Below are 24,929 nucleotides of genomic sequence, written 5' to 3' on the forward strand. Positions count from 1 at the left end.
TACTGATGTAGTTACCAGCCTACTACAAGTACTACTTGTAATTGTTTACATCATCATCATCATTATCAAACTCTCTTTACTTTTTAAGTAATGAAAAAAATAGTAAAAATTGGAGGGAAGGGAAGTTTAGAGGGAAAAGCAGCAATGGAATAAGATAGAAATGCAGCATCTGTGAACTTATTCTGGGCAGATGGGCGAAATTGTGTGGCTCAGAAAGTGGAGTAGTGAAGGTCGGGAGAGAGCTGGTGCTATATATGAAGGAGGAGACTGCAGAGAAAATTATGAGTGCACGCAAATAGTGTGAAGTTCGGGGGGGGGGGGGGGGGGGGGGGAGCTGATGGTGGGTGCAGGACAGAAGCTAGTGAAGAACATGGCCAGGAATGTCTGAAAATACATAGTATTCATCCTTGTCTGCTCATTCTTAAAAAACAGTTGGGTTCCTTTCATCGTGAGGTCTGAGTGACCAGCTCTTCCATTATAACTTTCCTCCAACCCATCCCTCTCGCCTCCTGGAGGAAGGAATTATTTGTTCCAATAGATAGGATAGTGTTGTCTATTTTCATGTATGCCTATCGGCTTTACTGATATTTCACCTCCTGAAGTAAGCAGTGGCTAGATCTATCTTGTTATAGTTTTATAATAATCATTATGATTAAGATAATCTCCATGAATGCATTCCAAACTTCCAGTGGGCAGTCAAACTAAATGAAAGGCATGATGTTCAAAAATTCTTATTTAACACCTAAGTAAATATATGGTATTTAGTTACTACATGTATAACAACATTCTGTTTTGTTAAACTTTTAACTGGTTACATTAACTTTGCAGAGTACGAGAAAATCTGTGATCTTCGTGCTCTCTGTCTCCATCAGAAGCAAAGAAACCTCTGCCCCTGGATCCTAACTTCACACATCCTACACATATACCCTCTTCTCGTCCCTTCCTCTGGTCTGTCATCCCCTCCCAATCCATTAAATGTTACAGTGCACTGCACAGATGCAATAAAGCCAGCTGCCATGTTGCATTCACATTCTGTGCATCTTGTGCCTGTCCCTCTTGCATTTATCTCTTACACTAGCTGCTTCAGGTGTGTGTGTGTGTGTGTGTGTGTGTGTGTGTGTGTGTGTGTGTGTGTGTGTGTGTGGGGGGGGGGGGGGGGGGGGGGGGTTGCACATACTCTAGTTCAAAACGAAATTCATCCTACAGTTCAATTCTTTTTTTATGTGCCTTTCGACAGCTCACTGTCTACTACTCAGTGAGGAAGTGAATTTTCATTCCATAAATACTGTATATATTGCAGGGACTTGCCCCTTTTTTTTACATTTATATGTTATGGATGGCTAATAGTTATTATAAAAAAGTAAATAACAATTTAAGTTTAAGAAAATGTAATTAATAATACAGAACACGACAAATTATAACAAAGAATAAATCACAACAGACATGTTAGCATTCGTTTCACATTTATCACAGCCAAGATATTTGCTTCTGTACCAACATGTTTCAAATTTCGATTTATTATTCTTGGAGGGCATCCAGCAATTCCTTGAAGTCGGTAACATACCACTGAGCTTTAGCCTTAACTGCCTCTCTAACCACATTTCCTCCAAAACCTGAAACAGAAAATATGAATCACTGGTCATTTATGAAATACAAATTACTGCTACTGGACACTTTTCAGCAGTTTCAAAAGAAATCCCTAGTAATTTAAATTTTAAATGTCAACTACACATCACATTTATGGAATACAATGTATGTATATTCAATTGGAAATACAAATTGCTTTAATCAATCACACTTACTGATCCTCCACAACATGTTTCGGAGGATTATTCCTCCATCATCTGGTGGCTGTACTTAAAAACATTGAAAAAATATTTACATGACATCCTTGCTTAAAAGATAATCTGTCAGACTTGAAAAAAGGACACCAAGTGAATTAAGTAATAATTACAAGTGTGAAAGGTGAGTTAATTGCCTCTGTATCAACTGAAATTTTATTTTTGAAAATAGAAGATGCCCAAAAGAATAGAAGTATTGCAGGGCAATGAGTAAAATATGTTATCTACAGTAATAAGGGAAAAGTTTGTCATGTGTTTAACAAATTACTATAATTTTGCAGAATACTCTAGATAAGCATGTCTAGTAAAACTGTATACCACAGTCTAACATAACAGTCGCGACACTCACTGCTGTAAAAGTTGTTGCCGTTTGACAGATGGAGCGACACTCGCGCTCCAAGCGGCGGGTAAGGTGAACGTCAGACGCGTCGTAAGCATAATGTTTGTTTGCATCCATTTCCTACGTAATTTCCGATTTATTCGAGTTATTTTCTTGCCTCCAAGAGTTTGTGTGGTATCAGAAGGCATATACGTTTCTAAAAATGATTCTAAAATATGCGCAAGTATGGACAAAAACCATGAATAGAGTGGCAAGCTACAACACATTCGTGAAGAAACACTTGTGACATTGGACAGAATTGCAGCTTACCACATTGATATCAAACGAATATAAACACACAGATTCACATGTAAGAAGCACAGACACGTACCTCTACATGCAAAAGCGATCGACAGCTCGTTTATCGTTCTGTAGGCTTACTGTGTTTGTCATTGTCTCCTGTTGCCACAAGTACGACCTTCATCTTTATATTATTCTAAATGGGACAAGCAACTGCCAAATAGTGGGAGACATGTGCTGAAAACACTACTATGAGCTGATTACATTACATTTCACGAAAAACCAAATATTTGAATAATTTTCAAACAATCTGTCTGTAGGCACTTTCCTTGTCCCGTAATAGTTTTGCTTCTGGGCATTCTGACACTTCACACGCTTTTGTAAGAAACGAACAGCTACACTTAATTTAACCACTTCATCGTCAAAGCAGGTCTGTGTTGATGAGTCACACGAATCTGGCACTGATACATGAAGAGTCGAACTGGCTGCTTCTGTGTCATAGGACTGTTTTACAGCTTTAGATTGACTGTTGAATCTTTGTGGCAGTTTCTTCTTCATCGTCAGCTGAGGGAGTTTATTTGGAATGTCAAACAGTGTGGGTACTGCATTCCAAACGAGTTTGTTATTGTCTGCGTTCATGAACCGGTTTTGTTCGAAATGTAGCGAACAAAAGCTAATATTATTATACAGGTAAACTGGGTCTTTCTTCATAAGGTCTTCTCGTCTGCTATTAACTAGCCATTTTCTGCTCCTAAAACGAAACATTCATCATTTATACACATATAGTTTGCAAGTGAATCCTGACGATACAGTTTAGTAACATGATGGTATATACCTCCCAGGATCCTTAGGAAACCTAAAAAAAGACAGCTGTGGTGTCTTCTTCCTGTTGTTGCTGCAATTTATTGCACTACAAACGTTCCCGATGGTAAAAACCATTGTATAAATCAAAATAAACAATCACTATTCGCTTTCACGATCGCGCCGAACTCACAGTTCAACCTACCAGTCGCTTGGGGCGCTGCTGGCGCTGTAGCAACAAAATAAAGGCGAAGTGTCGCGACTGTTATGTTAGACTGTGCTGTATACTTTGTCAGAATCTTGCACACAACATTTTTTGAGATTTAAAGAGTCAGTAAAATGGTTCCTTGAGTCTTCAACATGGTATTTTATTACACCATTACATTGACCCAACTAATCCTCAATTTTTACACAATCCAATCATCTAGTCAACATAACAAACACAGGTGCCGACTCCATGGGGCCTGAGCCCTCTCAGAAATTCGTTTGGGGGGTAGTTATAATATGCTTTGTAAAATCACAAAATTATGTTGGAATTTTTTATTTTCCTTATTTGACAATAGTTCCCTTTTAAAAAAAACAAATAATTATTACGGTAGTAATAATTATTATGGTAGTAAGCAGGTTAATTGAAAATGAGTGGTGTGAATCATGATAGTGTTACGGTGCTTCAGGTACACTTAGAATTTGTCCTGGTGCGCGAACCTTCAGGTAAAGTCTGGCGCCGGCAGGCCAGCTCTGCGGCCGTGGCGACATCACAAGGACTGGAGCAGAAGCGCCTGAGACCCTCCGCCTCGTGTTGCCTTGATGCTTCGAGACATTACGATGCCGCGGCTATGTAAAGCCCACCCTGCTGTTGCAGTCTTTCAGTGTGGATAGTTTCATTCAGTGAATGCTGCAGATGTGTTTAGTGTTCACACTTCAGAGTCTAGTGGACTGTTTTATATGACTATGTTTTATTCGTTTACTTTAGTCTCTTAGTGTATTGTGAATTAAGTTTGCAATGGATTAATTTGTTACCAAAAAGGCGCACTTGGAAGTTGATGATACTGCAAGTCAACCTCCAGCAATTAGTGTGTCATCAATTGCTTTGTCGCCTTCAGGTGAGAAATGTTCACAGCCGAAACCTGGACAATCCGGTACTGGAAGATCATTTCAGAAGTCTTGATTAATCAAATATACATGGCTAGAATATGAAGCATCTACTGAAAACGTTTTTTTGCAACACCTGCAAAGAGGCAGATGCTAAAACTATATTATAATTTTCTTAAAAAAAATAAATAAAATAAAAAAAAAGAAGATGCTTATTTTCATAGGGTTTTCTAACTAGAAAAATGCTTTGGAAAAATTCCATCTTCATGAAAATACATTTACGCATAAAGAGGGTATTCTGAAACTAAATTCTATCACTAACTGAAGTGTGGCCTCCCAATCGAATGAACAGTTAGATAGTGATATGAAGAAAGGCTGTTTAGCTCTTGAGACAATTTTTACTACAGCGCAGTTTCTAAGCTGACGAGGACTAGCAATTAGAGGGCACGAAGATGTAAACTAAATTTTTTTTTTCATTTGTTGGAACTCCAAAAGAATAACATACCTGAGTTTAAAGACTGGTTAGGGCATTTGGGGTATAAGCGGACATCCCACAATATTCAAAACGAAATTTTTGATCTACTAGGAAAGTCTGTGTTGAGAAAGGTATTGGCTTCAATAAAGAAGACAACATTTTTCTATTGTGGTTGACAAAACAAGTGATTCTTTGATTCATGAACAAGTGTCATTTTGTATTCGTGCTGTCGATGATTCCTTAATCATCAACAAAGACTTTATTGGCTTATACAAGACCACCAACCCTGAATCACACTTTGTTTAGTATTTTACAAGATATTTTTGATAGTCTTTATTTGTCAATGGATAACTTAAGAGGACAGTGCTATGATGGTGCCTCTAATATGAGAGGTAAGTTGAAAGGACTAAAAAAGTTAGTTTTTGATATACAGCCAAAAGCACGTTATGTGCACTGCACTGCACTGCTCACAGTTTAGACTTTGCAGTTCTAGACAGTCTCCGCCATCTTACTTCTATGAGGGATATTACGGCTGTAGCCAAGGACTTAATAAACACTGCAAGGGAATCCAAGCAAAGGATGGGACTTTTCAGAAGCATACGCTGCAAGAGCACCACCAACCAAGCTGGTCTGCGACCCATTTGCCTGACTCTATGGACTACGAGAGCTTCCAGTATATTGAGAATATTGAAAAACTTTCTGCAGAGGACAAAACAGAGGCAGGTTACAAATGTGCAGGCTACCTTGAGTCAATGTTACAATTCAAGACATTTCTTTTTATGTCTTTATTGCCATGCAATGAACCCAGTAGAGGATGTCAAGAAAAAATTCAATGCCTTCATCTAAGTGTTGCTGATCTGGAAAAAAAATATGTGAGGGCTTGGTTTGTATATTGAATGGAAGGTGTGATAGTTTTGAACACTTGGGATCCTTCGCTTCCTTGGAATCGAAGTATACCAAAGAAGAGTGAAACCAACGAAGCCAACTCACCGCACACTTTCAAAACCCCAAAGGGATACTACAAAGCTATTTGCATTGACGTTTGCGAAACGGTGCAACTTGCTTCAACTGGACTCACACAGGTCATTTCAGTTGAACAAGAGTGCTTGCTTTTAGTAAACAGAGGTGAAACAAATTTGGAAAAATCAACAGAGTTTTTAAAAAATGACCCCGACATTGAGAGACTGCGCTTACATTTGAATATGTTTGCCGATATCGCTAATAAAAAACAACTGGTCTTAAAAAACATGCGTGATGTAAGAAAGTACATTACACAAGAACCTGCAGTTGGAGAAATGCTATTTGAAGTACTGAAGTGCATTAAGCTTCTCCAAGTAGTTCCAATCATGACAGCAACAGCAGAATGGTCATTTAGCACCCTCAGACGTCTGAAGTCATAATTCCGATCAACAATAGGACAGAAGCAATTGAACAACTTGGCTGTTCTTCATGCTCACCAAGATGTTTTTGATGAATTGGATATCCGACCAGTCATCAATGACTTCATATTCAGTAATCCAGTCAGACAGTTGACATTTGCACCTTTTAAAGACACTCTAGCCATAATAATGACATTTAGAGCAATATTAAAAACTTTATAAAATAGAGAATTAAATACATATGTAATGTTAAATTTTCAGTTTCAAAATGTTAGTACTAGTTTAGTACTGTATTACTATAGTATTGTATTAGTTATTTTCAAATACTTACATATTTTTAGGATGTAAGACTCAATTAAGACCCGCTATTTACACACTTTTTGGCTGGAAGTATTAGGCATACTGTACTAACTTTGTTAACTGTATTAAAGCATTAACTTTGAGGTATTGTTTTTACTTAATGAACCCTGAGTATTATTGAAAGCAAGTTTAAATTAGCTATTTCACTTATTAATCAAAGTGCTATCACTGTGTGACAGGAATATTTTACGTTTTATTCTTTTAATGATAGTTTAGGATTTATTTAAATATAATTTCAGTCTTTTCAAAGCTATATATTCACTGCTCTGTAATAGTCTATAAGCATAATTATTACTGTAAATTAAATTAGCTTTTTACAAAAATATTGAGTGTGTGTATGTTTTGTTTTTTTCAAAGCCAAAAAAATGTGTCAGGCTTGTCTAGTTTCGCGGAGTGTCGAGTTATCGAGAGTCCAGTTTTCGGGGTTCTAATGTTGATCATATGACTAAAATGCTTAAAAAAAAAAAAAAAAAAGCTTTGTAACTCGCTTTTTTTTTTCATCTAAAATTTAGGAAATTTGATGGGGCATGACCTCCAGTATAGGCCCCCCAATATTTTTTTTATAAGTCAGCACCCCTGATCACGAATGATGAAAACACAAACACCCAGTCCCCAAGCAGAGAAAATCCCCAACCTGGCTGGGAATTGAACTCGGGACCCCAGATCCAGAGGCAGCAACACCAGCCACTAGTCCATGAGCTGCGGATGTACAACATTAGTGACAAGTCAGATGCAGCTGTTTACTGACCATCTTCATTCAGAAGTTTTGGCAACTGGTTTCCGTAAATTAATGGATTACCAAACACAACAAGTAAAATTAGTGTGTAGTCAGATAAATGATGCCTTCATTCAGTGACTGAACAAACAAACAGCATACTAAATTAATTTCATTAAAATAACAGTCTAGATCGCTTGGTGATCCCGATTTATTTTAACCAAATTCTAGCGCTAAATTGCTGTTCTCCTGTTGACAATGTTTTCTAAATTTACAAAATTAATTTCATCAAATACGTGTCCCATTAAGTCACTGAGCCCAGATCCTGTACACCAAGTTTTGTTTTAATGACAATACCATTATAGATCACATATCCTTCACTTTCCAACAATTCACTGGTAAAGTCTACCAACCAGCACAAAATTTAATATACAAAAAAAACAACAAAACTGCACGTGATGGTGGGAAGGTCAGCTAGCCAGTCATCCAACAAAGAGATAACCAAGCAGAAGATTTTGTTGGAGATGTCAGTACTGTAGCTTTCCACATACACAACAGCTTAGCAGCACCAGCACATGAGCCAATTAGTCACGTGATTAACTGAAGAAAAATATGCAATGCAAACAACTGATGACACTGCAGCTAACAAGAAAGAAACAGAAAACTGATACCATGGAAAAGAAATAAAATATGCATTCAAAAAAGCTAATGAATAATAGTCTTTAGTGTATCGGGGAAAAAAAAGTGGAAACAGAAGATGAATGTGAGCAAACGGATCAATAAATGGATGTAATATTGATATTGAGAGGTGGAAAAATTGGGACACTCCATGAGCAGATGGACAAAAATGGTGTATGGATAACATGGAAGGTGAAAAAGTAGGCAGCAGCCAGAGATATTTGTTTAAGTCAAAACCTGATGTGTAGATAGAAACCAACAAATACACCAGATATAATTCCCATTTGTTAATTTCTTAGGCGCAAGCATTGTGAACACTACTTGTAACACCACAACTCTGAGCCATCTGCGTAACTACTTTCCAATTTTTGCTATTAAATTTGTATATGAATAGTTACCTGAAATTATGTATTGATTTATTCACTGAGGTGACAAAAGTCATGAGCTATCTCCAAATATTGTGTCAACCATCTTTTGCTCGTCATGGAGAAGCAACTTGATGTGGCATGCACAAGAAGTCATCGGAAGTCCCACCAAGAAATTTTTAACCATATAGCTCTACAGCTGCCCATAATTGTCAAAGTGTTGCTGGTGCACTACTTTGTGCATGAATGGACCTCTCCATTATGCCCCATAAATGCTTGATGGGATTTATGTCAGGCAGTCTGGCTGGCCCAATCATTCGCTTGAATTGGGCAAAATGTTTTTCAAAACCAACAGCAAAAAATTGTGGTCTGGTGATATGAAATTATTGTTTGGGAACTTAAAGTCCATGAATGGCTGCTAATGTACACCAAGTAGCCTACCATAACTGTTTCCAGTCAATTATTGGTTCAGTCAAACCAGACAACCCAGTCCCTTCCATGTAGGCACAACCCACACCATTATGGAACCACCACCAGATTGCACAGTGCCTTGTTGACAACTTGGTCCATGGCTTTGTGGGGTCTGTGCCACACTTAAACCCTACCATCAGCTCCTACCAACTACAACTGAGACTCATCTGACTAGGCCACAGTTTTCCAGTCATCTAGGGTGCAACTGATATGAGCCCAGGAGAGGGGCTGCAGGCAATGTCAGGCTGGTTAGGCCAGTATTACACTATCAAATTTCTTTGTCCAATATCTTTGTCAAAGAAATTTGATGGCGTAATAGGGAACTTTGTCAAATGTCGTCAAATATTTGATCAAATCTAGAGCCTCGCTGTAGATTTGGTCAAAGAAGTCACTTGTCTTCTGTTCACTGCAATGTGACATGTTAGCATGTGGAATGCTAGCATCGCTGCAGTGTTCTGTCATCTGTAGTATTTTTATAAACATTGCTGGTAAATACAATTGGTGTGTACCAACAACTACAAAATTAATAGAGATGTATGAGGCTGATGATGCACTTTACAATGTGAGGTGCCCTGAATACCAAGATTGGAGACCTGACCTAATCCAACCCTCCTGTAGCAAGGAATCTTCTGCAGATATAGCAGTTCTTAAGTAAGTATTGTGCTTTGTGATATGAGGATATACTTCATTGAGCACATACAGAAATTTATGCTCATCCATTCTTAAGTAATTGATGTACGGCTCGACTAAAACCCAAGGCTTCACCCAGGTACGTTTCCTTTCCTCATGTGCACACAGTGCAATTGTGGTACATGCAACTGCTGCGGTTAATAACAAGTTGTTGTTGTCAGCCATCTTGAACTTTGACGAAAAATATGATGACAGTGTAACACCCCTTTTTAGTGCCACGTCAAAGATCTTAGTCAAATATATTTGACCAATATCTGATCAAATCTTTGATAAAGAAATTTGATATAAGTGTAATACCAGGCTTAGAAAAAGCATTTATGTCGGGCTTATCTGTTAACACCAAGAACTCCACGCAAATGCCACTGCTCTCTGTCATTAAGAGAAGGCTGTCGGTTGCTGCGTTGTCTGTTGTGAGAGCTAATGCTAAAAATTTGGTGTTCTTGGCTCACCCTTGTGGGCCTCAGAACAACAAATTCCTTAAAAATCTCTGAAATTGGATGTCCCATGCATCTAACCCAAACTACAATTCCACATTCAGAGTCTGTTGATTCCTGTTGTGTGGCCATAATCATATTGGGAGAACTTTTCACATTAATCACCAGGGTATGAATACTTCTACACCAATGCTCTGCCCTTTTATACCTTGTGTACACGAGACTATCGCCATGCGTGTATGTGCGTATCACTATCTCGCGAGTTTTGTGACCTGAGAGTAAATGCATGTGTCTTAATATATGTAACTCAAATAGTGTAATCTGAGTTAAACATTACAGTTCAGACAGAATAATTTTAAATAACCTAGTAGAAAATCGAGTAGGAATATTATCAGAATGCCAATTTGCTTTTGATGAAATCTTACATAGTTGGATATTACTTGTCGAGGGATTTATTTTATGAAATTTACCATAGGAAAGCTTTTTGTATTACAAGTCAATTTATTTAAAATCTCATTTAACAGTGTTGAACGTAAAATATGAAAAATTTGAATTCTAACAATATAAAAATAACTATGCATCGTCATCCATGTATACAGGGTGGTCGATTGATAGTGACTGGACCAAATATCTCACCAAAAAACTACAAAGAACTAACTCTTCTAGCTTGAAGGGGGAAACCAGATGGCACTATGGTTGGCCCACTAGCTGCCATAGGTCAAACAGATATCAACAGCGTTTTTTTTTAAATAGGAACCCTCATTTTTTGTTACGTATTCATGTAGTACGTACAGAAATATGAATGTTTTAGTTGGACCACTTTTTTCGCTATGTGATAGATGGCGCTGTAATAGTCACAAATGTATAAGTACGTGGTATCACATAACATTCCGCCAGTGCGGACGGTATTTGATTCATGGTACATTACCCGTGTTAAAATGGACGGTTTACCAATTGCAGAAAAGGTCGATCAGCCGCATGTGAAACGTCAACCACGACCTGCAACAAATGATGATGCCCAAGTAGGTGTTTTAGCTGCTGTTGCAGCTAATCCGCACATCAGTAGTGGACAAACTGCACAAAAATCGGGAATCTCAAAAACGTCAGTATTGAGAATGCTACATCAACATTGACTGCACCCGTACCATATTTCTATCCACTAGGAATCCAGGAATTGCATGGTGACGACTTTGAACATTGTGTACAGTTCTGCCACTGGGCATAAGAGAAATTACGGAACGATGACAGATTTTTTGCACGCGTTCTACTTAGCGGCGAAGCATCATTCACCATCAGCGGTAACGTAAACCGGCATAATATGCACTATTGGGCAACGTAAAATCCACAATGGCTGCGACAAGTGGAACATCAGCAACCTTGGCGGGTTAATGTATGGTGCAGCATTACGTGAGGAAGAATAATTGGCCCCTATTTTATCGATGGCAATCTAAATGGTGCAATGTATGCCGACTTCCTACATAATGTTCTACAGATGTTAACTACAAGATGTTTCATTGCATGACAGAATGGCGATTTATTTCAAACACGATGGATGTCTGGCACATAGCTTGTGTACGGTTGAAGCACTATTGAATAGCATATTTCATGACAGGTGGATTGGTCGTCGAAACCCACACGTTCACCGGATCTGATGTCCCCGGATTTCTTTCTGTGGGGAAAGTTGAAGGATATTTGCTATCGTGATCCACCAAAAACACCTGACAACATGCGTCAGCGCATTGTCAGTGCATGTGCGAACATTACGGAAGGTGAACTACTCACTGTTGAGAGGAAGACGTTACACATATTGCCAAATGCATTGAGGTTGATGGACATCTATTTGAGCATTTATTGCATTAATGTGGTATTTACAGGTAAACACGTTGTAACAGCATGCGTTCTCAGAAATTACAAGTTCACAAAAGTACATGTATCACATTGGAATAACCGAAATAAAATGTTCAGACGTACCTACGTTCTGTATTTAAATTTAAAAAACCTACCTGTTACCACTTGTTCGTCTAAAATTGTGAGCCATATGTTTGTGACTATTACAGCACCATCTATTGCAAAGAAAAAAAAATGGTCCACCTAAAACATTCGTATTTCTTTACGAACTACATGAATATGTAATAATAATGGGGGTTCCTATTTTTAAAAAAACGCAGTTGATATCCGTTTGACCTATGGCAGCACCATCTAGTGGGCCAACCATAGCGCCATCTGGTTTCTCCCTTCAAGCTAGACAAGTTTCGTTCTTTGTAGTTTTTTCGTTTGATGCTTATTTCGCGAGATATTTGGCCCGGTCACAATCAATGGACCATCCTGTATAAGGGCCGGTGTTACGTCAAAGTCAGTCAGTGCAGTTGTGACCAGTATGTTGTTAGAACTCAAAATTGTAATAAAAGAAGAGTTTATTTTTCATGGGTGTCAAAACTTATTTGGAAACTATAAAATCCATTCCACATCTCTTATATAATTAACAGATGGAAAATCCACAACATACATTGGGAAACAGGATGAAGAATTATCACAGTCAACAATCACTGGCAGCAGTGATTTTTTCAAACTACACAGACAAATCATCCCATACTTCTTGCTTCAAAACTATTAAGATATTGCAATAATCACATTTAATTACCTGTGAGAATTGCAGTTAAGGACTTGAAAAACTTTTTGAATCAAATTTTCATAAATGTATAGGAAGCAGGAGTGTTACAAGATACATTAACTCATTTGCTGTCAAGATGATTGATTTGTTTTGGACATAACGATGACACGGGAATTTTACTTGTGAAGTAGGTTATCTGGTGTATTTCTTAGCATCTGAAAAAAATATTTACTATGGATGCTGAGGCTGTGGAGGAGGAAGTGTTTCTCATACAATATATGGGAACTACATATACTGTTATTTAGTAGGTTTAAATTGTACCAAAATATAGAGCTGGCCACCAGATACAAGTATTTGAACCAGATTGCCATTTCCACCTCCAACGCTTTGTCTTATGTGATGCAGTACAGGGAAAATATATTTAGTTCTTGCAGAGAACTATAGTTTAGGGCAGTGAAGCAAAGTGTTTGTATGTCTGTGAAAATAAGGAAGTACGTAATAGTTATTAGCATAACCTACAGTGGTAAGAAGTCTCACTGTTTATGCACAAAGATATAATTAGCATAATTAATCAGATAAAATGTGGAGACCATTACATCTCCTCTTTTTGTCAGAATGTTGAGGAACACCAAAAGGATGAGTTGTGGAAAATCAATGACTGTAAAAATTTCAGCAGTATACGATAAGTAATTTGTTAGGTGCAACAGCTAACAGAAAATACATGATTCTTCAGTTTCTCCTGGTGTATTAGTTGACTGAACAGTCCTCATGTTACCGATGGTTCATAGTGTTAAGGACGAAACATTTGGCTGATAAAACACATTAATTGCACACACAAACTGACCTCCTGGGGAGCACGACTGACTTATTATTCCTTCTCCCTATGAGGCACTCTGTACATTGTCCGCACACGAAGGTGTCAATCAGTGACTGAAGAGACAACTGCACTGGTGATTGAGGTCGGTGACACACAACTGGAGCAGTGACAGTACATGCATTCCGACTGCCCCAGCCGTCAGCTTGTTGCATTTGCTTAGTGTCTCCTTCTGAATTAGATTCAGTGCTGTTTCCTAAGCATTGCTGAGGCTACAGCTCCAGCCCCAGTTGACAAGACTGTCTCTTCCCATATTTCAGTCATCTCTCTAACTACACTGTCCCAAGTATGATGACACTTGTGCTAATATCCTGTTACAATCATATTCCATCACATGACTCTCAGATAAACAGTGCTCTGCAATCGCCATCTTGTTAGGATATATTAGTTAAGTGTGCTACTGGTGACGACACCAAATCAGAGAAAGGAAAAGATATTGTGTAATCAGGTGTTTTTCTTTCAAGAAAATTATTTAAAAGTTGATATTGCACAGGTATTTAACAGGGACAAAGATGGGAATTTTTTATGGCTTCTGACAAGTTGCCATTTACCTTCCAAAATATTAAAAATACTCCAAACCCCCAGTCTTGGACCCCCACCCATTACTAACTGTTCTATGGCTGCCCTTAAGAAGACTCAGCAGGTATCCCATTGTAAGTACTGAAGGTATGTCAAGTTAAAGTTTTGCAGTAAGTGGAAAACGTCACCAACAAGAAGTAGAAGCTGAGGATTCCATGGAGACTACTACCACATCACCTGTTGTAGGTATGAAAGGAAAGAAGAAGGCCAACCTAAGTCAAAATATTGCAGTGAGGAGAAAAGTCAACGGCCAGACGCAATAGAAGAAATTGACAACTCTGCAGAGACTCCATCTCCACCCAAACATTCGAGAACCAAATCAAGTAAAAAACCGACTGTCTCAATATAGGGCAGATGGAGAAGTCAAGCTGGAAACTAAAAGAAGAATACAAGTCTTACGGTCCACATTTATTACATTTTATTTCAAATACAAGAAATTTATACACTGCACATAATTTGAATGTTTCCTATGATGGGCTCTGTACTGTCCTGGGAATACTGGTTCTCACAGGTTACCACAGACTACACAAAAAGAAAGAAGAAAAGAAACAAATCTGGTCGCAAACTAGTTTTAGTTTCAGTATCTATGAGACAAAAGAAATCTTGCAATATATGAACTCGAATGACAACACAAACATAAATGAAGATGGGCTTTATAAAGTGAGGCCACTGTTGAAATTTCTCAGTGACACTTTTGAACAAGTTTCCTCTGACAGTGCAGTGTCTATTAATGAGAGTACTGTACACTATTATGGGAAGCACGGCACTAAACAGTTTATCAAAGGCAAACCAATCAGATCTGGTTTCACATTGTGGGTTTTGGCAAATACTTATGGCTACAATATACGTACAGAACCTTACTGTGGTGCACACACATGAATATACCTAAAAACTGGTCTTTCTCATGGTGGGAATGTTGTGACTGGTTTAATTCATTACAGAAATATTCCAGGTGTAACATAAATCTACTCTGACAATTAGTTTACTTTGGTTCCATTGCTGGAAGAGCTTTGCAGAAGAAACCAGGGTGGCACAGTGAATGTTAGACAACACAGATTGCAAAATAATTGAACATGCCATCACAGAACGCATCTGGAAACAAAAAGATGAAATGACAATGCACTAATGACAGTTCTTTCTAACTCGATAATGTGGAACCTTCATAAAATGCAAAAAGATTCAGAAGAACAGATAGCAAAAGTAACTGCAAAGAAGCCACATGCTGTGAAGCAATATAATCCGCACATGGGAGAGGTTGATACGGATGATCACTTCACGGCCCTATACAGGACAGAAACAAGGTTTAAAAATTGGCGGTCCTGCTTGCTTGGGGTTTTGACACATTGTGTAAAGGGAAAGTTGTTATATAGGAGGTTGACAAATGATTTCCCGTATCTTCAGTATCAAAGGCAAGTTGTGCTTCAAATTTTGAAAACACATGGCACCTGTAGGGCAAAACCTGATCTATCATCATGATTTCTTCCACTAGATGATATAACACAAGATGGAAAAGATCATCTCATTGTCAAAGGACAATCTAAGCATTGTAGATTTAAGGTATGTCAGAATCAAACTGTGTATATGCGTGTGAACTGCCAAGACTAGTTTGTTCAGATTGTTTTGAGGGACTAAGCTAAGAAGAGTGAGAGAAAATATGGTTCAGGTGAGAATTTCTTATGACTCTAAACTGATTTCAGTGTTTCAAACTATTTTTTAAAAGTAAGTAAGAATGTGTAACAGCAACAGTATTAAAAAACTAATAATCTGTAATAAATCTGGAAATGTGTTTCATTTGTTACCTTAAGTGCCCAATGGAAATTTAAGTTGATATCAATTTTCAGGACTGTATGAGTACAAATTAAATTTAAGTTCTAACTATGAATCTGTTACAAAACTACAGCTATTTTTAAGTAGGAAATGCAAACTTAATAATTCTAGGCATTAATGGGTTAATGATTAGCCACCTTGTTTGATCACAAATGTTAAATAGTGTGCCTTCTGGTAACATGTTGCCTGCTTGTCTTCCCAAGCTTCAAACTAATCTAATGCACTATTTCATAGATAATGTACCTCAGTTCCTATTCTCCCACTAAAATCAAGCACTGCACTACTCACAATCCACTGTAGTAAGCTCTAAAGCTTTACAGAATTCATCCTTTTCATTTTTAGTTTACCTTTCACCATATTTAGCCTGCCCACAGTTACAATGTTGAGGCTGTATACTGTCATAAAAAGTATATACATCTATCATGGGTAATGACGGACGTATAAACAGGTAAATGTTTTCAAAATTAACATCTAAAATTAACATGGGTTTTAAATTCCATGTTTCACAGCACATTCAGACCACCAATGTATAGTAGGAGCCAAAGTTTGACTTACCAATAAATGCATCTGCTGGTGGACATGCTTCTAAATCTGTAGCTCCATCACCTATTAATACTAAAGTTGAATACCCATATTTGTCTTTCAGCTTTCTGATCACTTCACCTTTTCCACCAGTTTTTGAGGTAGGTTCATTTTCATCAAATCCTGCATAATCACCTATTAACACAAATTGGGATTACATGTAAGAAACAGAATGGCACTTTTTAAACTAACGGATAGGTAGGGAATAGGCAACAGATGAAATTAGATATTTTCCAACATTAGAATTACAATATCAGTGTCTGGGACAGTCTTTAGCATCACCTTCACACGCAGATAATTTTATCTACAAAATACAGCAAAGGACCCCCTCCCTATCCAAATGGTTAGTGTTGCTGCTTTTGGTGTGGGTTCAATTCAGAGTATCTCCTCAGAATTTGTCTGACTTAAGGTGGTCTGGAACAGGGTCCACTCTACATCACAAAGCCAAATGAGGAGTTGTTTTGATAAAAAAAAAAGCAGTGACACAAACAGGATACATCAACTGGCAATGATTGCTGGATGGTCTGGCAACATTTCGATCATGTCTCACGATCATAAATCAGGCCTCAAGCTGCCTTGTAAGCAGCAGTCAACTGGTTGGAACAGGCCTAAGACTTAATCTGAGAGTGACGTTTACATTAAGAAAAGCAAATCTGTCAGCAGCACCATCAGCAGCAGCCGACTCTTGTAAATTGCAAATCAGTTATCAGAAACTTTCTCCAGTGTCCGTGACTGGGCTTATCAGCTGATTTAACAATGAAACTGGGATGGCAATAAGCAGCTGGTTTAACAGTGAATTGTTCTTATATAGCTACTAGTGTCCTACTAGTGCCAAATGCACTGTCCCCAACTCTGCCATGCCCTTCAACTCTGCCATGCTCCAACATTATGCTGTAGTAAGTCACAGGCTGCCATCTTTATTAAGAGTAAGTTCTCAGATTTTAGTGTAAATCAGTTTATTTTAATAATATCCCAGAACTCATCTGTCCTTGTAATGACCTATGTCACTGGATCCAATTCATTGTCCATTTTGTGAAGCATGTTTTGCACAGCTGATTTATGGATAGCATAGGCATACACATCCCATGTACTCCTCTTTATTACTCCACATTGTACATAGTTTATCTCACGCATTAGCAATCACACAAACATGGTATTTTATGTATGCCAGTTGTTCCAAGGCCTACACTGTCTTTCAAAGGCCTCATGAGCTGTCATTTTTGCTGGGGCCCTGAAAACTGATTTGATGGCATGTCTCTTCACTGAAACGCAAAATGCCAACAATGCAATCTTCTTGTTCTGGTTTTCAGCAGTACTTTGTTCATGCATGTCCAGAAATGGCCTGTGAAATCTGATGATGATCGAAAAATGTACCATTATAATGATTATAAAGGTGGCTTAGTTTCCGGCAAAGTTTTGTACCTCTGAAACTGATACTGCACAATACACTACAGTCTTCACAACACTGCACTTTTGTGTCCAATCGAGGTAGCTGAAAGAGTGCAATATCAGTCATATGGGTGGGTTTCCTATAAACACTATGCTGAGTCAAACAGGTTTATCAGTGGATGATGATGTCAAGGTACTGTCAGTCTCAACCTCCGTCATGTACATGATGTGATCGTAATGAATGGCCCTCAGGTGTTTCCAGAACTCCCAAGAGTTTTTCCATCTCCATGGAGCCAGATGATATGTTGACAGAGCAATAAAGTCAACTAGGCTTTATTGGAGGTGTGCCCAAGGTAATTTCCTCATAAGAAAAAGTTCACGATGAATAGAGCTAAGGAACTTCCCGTCAAAATTCTGTCCATCTGGCTGTATTTAAACAGTAGAAAAACAGTCAAAGAAATGAGACAGCAAGTCTGTACAGTCTTTGATGGAAACATGCATAAATAATGATACCTCATCAAAACTGACAATTACATCACTGTCTCAAACTTGCTGACAAATAATTCAGCTGGTGGAACCATCTGCTGTCTTGACATTATACATCACAAACTTTGGTGTCTTTCTCATTATTTTTAATGCTAGACCTATGGCAATTGTTGATAGGCATCCCTCTTCATATTTCAGCCTGTTTTTTGTGCCTTAGACTGCCTGTACATGGTAGCAGCTGCAGTCCCTCCTTTCAGTTGACAGAACTACAATGAGCAGATACTACAACAAAGTCAACTGGTTTCAGTCCTAGTCATGCAAAATATCAGTTGTTTGTATTGCAGCGGTACTACTGTTTGGGATAGGAAAATTCAGTTTTGGTGCAATATTTCTGAGCACGCAAGTTACAGCCAGGTGCGGGCCTGTTTACAGTGAGTTACACTCACCAGCAGTTGCGAAGTAAAATAGAGGCCACAGGGGCGTAGAACCGCCAGAAAAAGTACACGCAGCGGTTTGTATGGCATAAGTCACAGGCAGAAGGGGCCCACTGGCTAACCTAAGTGTTATTGAGTACGTGACGCAGAACGGCGCATAAGCAAAACAGAGGCGCACACCTGCATATAAATAGGTGCCAATTTTCTAACAAGGCGTTCAAGTTGGGCAGCTCTCCTGGATGGCGGGGCATGTCACACCACTGGCTACACGCAGCAGCAGATGGGCGCCAGCATTCAAGTCCACGGCAGGTCGCTGGTTCGAACCTCTGAGGCCAACACGGGGTCTGTAGCCAGCCAGCAGTCGGCCACATCACGGCTCAATACCACAGGCAGTCGTCTTGGCTTCCAATAAGCACCGGAGACATCCCGAGGCGAGGGCCGCAGATTCTGACATAGGATTGCAGACACTTCTTGTCCCTGTGATCTGAATCACGACTGCGAAGAAGCGTGCAGCGGGCCACCTGCGGCTCCCGGTGACCGGCACCGAGTTGGCAAGGAGGAAGTCCACTGACTCAACTGTTGGTGCATCCTGACGTCACAGCCGTACAAGGCCGCCACACAGCAGTGCACTGCATGGGTCACTGAGGCAGCCATTCCAAGCCAAGCCATTTCACACACAGCGAAGTGACCCAGTGACGGCAGACCGAGGGGAACGCGGCACTGTAGTTGGAAACAATAAATCACTTGGAAAGCTCGGAAGAGTCTTAATATGGTGCTGTCTACCTCTTCCCGCTACATTTGGTGTTGCTATTACACTTCAGTTTCAGAAGTTCTTGCTACAGTATTTTGAAGGACCTGCCTACTTTCACGATGAATTTTGTTCACACTCTGACTGATCATTATGAGTACACCTATTTTTATTTCACAGATGGGGATACTCCGTGGCATCAATACGAACTTATTTTCTTAAAGTGTAGAGATGGCAACTGCTTCAGTATCTTTTTGTAATGTTTATAATGAAACATTGTTTATTTCTGTTGTCACAATGTTGTCATTGCAAGAGACAGATGAATTTTTCTTTTCCGTTTCTCTGCAGTCCTCTTCCTCTTCTGTTACACAATAGCAAAATTAGCAATTGACATTAAAATCTCAGAAAACACACTCAATAAAGACAGTAGCCTGTAACTCAGTGCAATACGGGATCCAGCACTCTTGAGATTGAAGTGGACATGGAACAAATATGGACTTATTTGGTGATGGACTGGGCACAACAGACATCACAGCTGGTAGCACAACAATAGCAATGAGTTGACATACAGCAAGTTTCCATTTGACAATGCCAGAAAAGAATCCAGCTGAAAGCACTTAGGATTTTAACCACCTGCCAAACTGGAAGCCCAAACAGATTTTATTAGTGTGTCTCTCTGTGAGCCTTGGCATTCATACTACATGGCATGGCATTTTGTGGTAATTAGTGTATATGTTTTCACCAGTACAAGAAACCAAGAATACTGCTAGGCTCCTTTTTTACCAGATGAGACACTGCAGGTATCTGAATTAACCTAAATGCTAATTATTTCTATCCTTATTCAAGGCTAACCACTAAAAAATGGTTAAATAAGAATCTTAAATGTAATGTATGGGACAAGGAATAAAATAATCAATTACAAATAACACAAGTGGCAAACTTTCTATGTATCGACTTTGGTTAATTTTAAGTTACTGAAAATATGCTACTACAGTTATCAAAGAGACTGTCAATTTTATCTGACATGTAGTACTCTGTCACAACCATAAAAAGACAGATAAGAATGTTGCAACATGATTACTGAATGGTAGGATTCTCACTGTGTGTCACAAGTGACTTGGCATGTGACAATTGGGAAGCTAAGGACAGTGTTTAAATGGTAAGCTTTACATTTATGAGAGAATTGTTTACAAAGAAATGTAAGCTGATACAGACAAATTTTAGTTACAGCAGTATATTGCATACTAAGAGTTCATCAACTGAACATTTATTCGTATTATAAATAAAGGAATTTTAATATGGTTTTCACTAACAGATATACTGATTAACGAGGAAGGTTTATGTATATAATTTATTGCCTCTTTGCCATATATGTGTTCTTGCCATAGATATGAAGTGAAGCTGGAGTAGGTCACTAGTATGTATACATCTTTGAGACTAGGCTAAACCTAGTTTAGATGGGGAGGGAGAGAAGGTCACTGTCACCAATACAAAATGCAGCCAGTTAAGCTATAATGATTATAACCAGAAATCATGAAAATGCTGTTGTCCAATTATACTGATTGCCACAGGTGCATTATTGATTTTATTAACAACAACATATGGTTTGTCACTTCCAGCCACTTCTTCTCCCAGTGACAGTGTTATAAGTAAGCAATTTAATATTTGGGCAAGAATGCTACTTATCCCTTCCCAACAAACCTAACTCATTGTTGAATCTTCTATTTCATTATACGTGTGGATTTGAACGTTAAAACTGTTTTAGTACCATAGAATGATCTTTCCACTGGCTACACCAAGTATATTGCTCGAGTAAAACTAAGGAAACTGAAATATATTTCTTGTAACTTCTTCCCATATGCTCCACTGTCACATTTGTAAGAATTCCGCTTCAGCAACATTTGATACACTCAAGATTGAAAGCCTGAAGATCTGATTAACCAACATAATTTATGTGCCAAGACTGTTCCTGACATATGATCTTCAGTATTCATGACAAAAGCTCAAAAACAACAAACAGTTAAACTTTTTCTACTTTCCTTTTCTCCAAATTATTGTACCCCACAGAATAGTAACAAAATGACTCATTCTTATTCTCCAAAAGAACTATTTTTGTACACAAGTAAACTATAATTAACTATTTATGGGCAATACTTTAATTTGCAAAATATGAATACAGAAATATCACCTTCAGTCAAAAATTTGGCTTTTGTGATTTTAAATGGAGGTTTTTCCTACCATGTTTTACATACAGACTCAGCCATGGCATCAACACAAACCACAATGGATAAAATTAAGTAAAATACGTGAATGGTTGTCTTTCCTTTATTTTCCTTAGCAATCAAACAGGGCTATGGAAGGTTGAGCCAGATGGTACGCAATTCTACCGTTAACTTATTTTGAAAGGTTAATTTCATTCTCTTGTTACGGTCCAGCATTAGCCGGTGGCTTCAGCTGCCTGTAATTTTCTCATCCCACGGTCTGGCAATAGCAAGTCGGCAACGGGGTGGGCCATCTCAATCACGTGCCCCGCCCCCCCCCCCCCCCCCTCGTGTGTTGACGAGGTAACGTCGTCTAGGCAACACTGACCAGGCCATGCTTCGGATGTGGCCCATTTGAATGCAATCCACTCCTGTGATCCTGTACAAAACTGGTGTCAGAAACGGGATACGTTCCCATAGCGACTTTCTCACTAATCTAAATTCTTTTGGCAAATGTATCTTGCTAATAGCCCGATGTCACAGTATCTTGCACTTCGTCATGCTCTTCTATCGTCGAGCAGTTTGTGCATGTAGAATGCACTAGTAGGCCGCCATGCTCGCCTCGCACAGGCCGCGGCTGTGTTAGTAGAAACGCACAGGGCGCACGCTGCAGCGACGTGGCCATTTGAGTCTGCTGGAACCGGCCACACGAGCTGGATGCTGTCGCATCATTCGCTATCGCGCCAGGGGCCTGCCGCTGAGTACCGGCCGAGCTGTCGCCGTCCGCTGCCAACACATCTGGCGCCGCACGAGGGGTCCGCCCCCATCGTCCACCACTAACACATCCGCCGCTGCCCGAGGGTCCAGCAGCTGCCCGCCTGCACCTATGTCAGCTGCCGGCCGAACCACCGTGCCCACCGCCGTCACTCCATCGCGCTGTCGCCACCGCCAACGCATTGTGCCGACCCAACCTTCATGTAAGTCATAGTGTCGCTTCAAACATTAACATCACGAGCCGTCTGCTGCTGGATTAGGTTATTTTGTGACCTTTCTTTTCTGTAACAGTCATTTTTTTGGGTCACTAGTGCCCCCTAATTTTGTAAACATGCCGATGGGAATGAGAGTGATGGAATGGGATACTCCCGAAGAGGCAGCTGCCTCACAAGACCCACTCGAAGTTATTAATACTTGAATGAATCAATTGTTCATACAAAGTCAAGAGTTAATTAAGCAAAACCGCGTCTTGAAACAGACGCTAGAAGCCAGTGTGCGAATTTCTATACCTGTGGCTAGTTTCATGTCTGTAACAAATGTACAACCCGTGACAAGTAATACTAATTCTGTCACTAATACAACTACCACAATTTCAGCTAAGATGGCAACTGTAAGTAATTTTCCGGTGGCTGACTTCATTCCCACCTTTTCTGGAAAGTCCCATGAAAATGTGGTTATGTTCATACAGAATATTCGTGATGTGGGTCATACTTGTGCCTGGCCGGTTGATCTACAGATTGAAGTTGACAGGGGAAGCCAGAATGTTTATACAGACAGTGGACGAATTGCGCGATACGCATGAGTTTGAAGTTTTGGCCAGCGGATTAACTACGCGTTATTCTGACACCAGAGGTACCGGATATTACAGAGATCAATTATCAAATCTTAGGCAGAAGCCTAATGAGGATTTTGATGCTTTCGCAGATCGCCTAAGAGTCGTATCTTGTCGTACTTACAAGCTAGGTGAAAATGCCAGTGAAAACAGGATTTTGCGCTTGGAAGCAGAAGCGCTTGCATTTGATGTGTTTGTTCACGGTATTGACTCCTGCATTGGAGGAGAAGTTAAAGCAGCCTCCCCCCCCCCCCCCCCCCTCTTTGTTTGAAGCTGTTCATTTGGCGGTAGTATGTGAAGATGTATTGCGCTGCTGCACTGCATCCGCCGGATACAGTACCGGTATTAGCAAAAGAAGTATTTTGTCAGCATTGTGGGAGACCCAACCACATGGAAATGCACTGTCGAGCACCCTTCTCCACTATTTGCCAGACGGTAGGTCATCTTAATAATGTTCGTCCAACAAAGTCCCAATTTTCTAACCAGATGCGTGGCCACCACCGCAACGTGGAGTCAAACGTGGAAAACGAGTGGGGGGCAGGCTCCGCCACCCGCCCATGCCCCATACCAGAATAATACACCCGGTGAGGACTGGAGAAAGTAAAGAGGTGGAACATGTTAGTGTAAGTGGCGTACTCGGGAACAAAGTAGTTACGATTTTATTTGACACTGGTGCACAAATTAGTGTATTATTTGTAGATAAAAATGATCGAAGGGTGCTGCAGCCACCCTGATTCCATATCAGTGACTTTGGTCAAGAAATAATAGTCCCTGCAGGTTTGTGTGTGGTGAATCTGCAAATAGATGAGAATAATTACAGTCAGGAGATGGAAGTAGTAAGGTTAAATAAAGGTGATTTTGACATCATATTAGGGAATGACTTCTTGCATCATTATCAGGGAATAGTGAATTATTGAATGCGAACTGTGCAGTTCGGTGAAGCAATTCATTGTTTCGGCAGTGTACCAACCCATCAGACGCGAGGAAGCTGTGAAATGCGCCGTTCGCAGTCTCCCATAAAACCGCGGATGTGGGCGATAAAAACCACTGACCCTGTAAGGACAAGAGGCGGAAGTGGAAAAATTCTTTGGATAGATGTCAAGAAACGGAAGCAGCCGAAGACAGAAATTCTGGTGGATCCGCTCACCCAGAATGATGTATTCGATCATCAATCAGTTCATATTAAGAGAAGTATTTGCCGACCGGAAAGAAAACAGAAAGGTTTTGCAATACCGGTGAGTATAGATAACTTTGGTGTGAAAGATGTTGTAATACCAAAAGGTACTATTTTAGCTAGTGGTTTCTACCGGCCACGGATTTGGTTCAGCACAAAATTCCGACCGGTGAAGCCCAGCCAATTGCGCAAAAGCCGTATCGTATAGCGTATCATTTGCAATCTTTAGTCGAAGATACGATTCAGCAGCAATTAGCAGCAGGAATCATTCAGCCCTCCTCAAGTTCGTGGGTGTCCCCCGTGGTCGTCGGGCCAAAAAAGTTAGTAAATGGTGAGATAGCCTATCGTCTATGTGTCGATATGGGGGCGATGAACCAAATAACTAATCCGGACACACTGCGTATTGATGAAACATTAGACCGACTAGGCAACTTTAAGATTTTTACCATCCTTGATATGCGCTCTGGATATCATCAAATCCCTGTTGCACCCCCAGAT

The 24,929-nt window shown here is 39.6% G+C and overlaps 1 protein-coding gene across 2 annotated transcripts in view; it reads right to left on the reverse strand.

Annotated features, from left to right (window-relative positions):
- Positions 1–1,371: 1,371 nt before the first annotated feature.
- The window catches only part of LOC126473751 (phosphoserine phosphatase), a 74,040-nt gene continuing 50,482 nt past the window's right edge, over positions 1,372–24,929 (reverse strand). For both annotated transcript variants that reach the window (XM_050101013.1, XM_050101004.1), the window contains exons 5-6: positions 16,367–16,528; positions 1,372–1,613 (exon numbers count right to left, since the gene is read on the reverse strand). In XM_050101013.1, the coding sequence (XP_049956970.1) occupies positions 1,519–1,613; positions 16,367–16,528 (257 nt within the window). In that variant the 3' untranslated portion in view covers positions 1,372–1,518. The remainder of the gene's footprint in view (positions 1,614–16,366; positions 16,529–24,929) is intronic.

This window comes from Schistocerca serialis, chromosome 1, assembly GCF_023864345.2.
Source record: "Schistocerca serialis cubense isolate TAMUIC-IGC-003099 chromosome 1, iqSchSeri2.2, whole genome shotgun sequence".
Lineage (NCBI taxonomy): Eukaryota > Metazoa > Arthropoda > Insecta > Orthoptera > Acrididae > Schistocerca > Schistocerca serialis.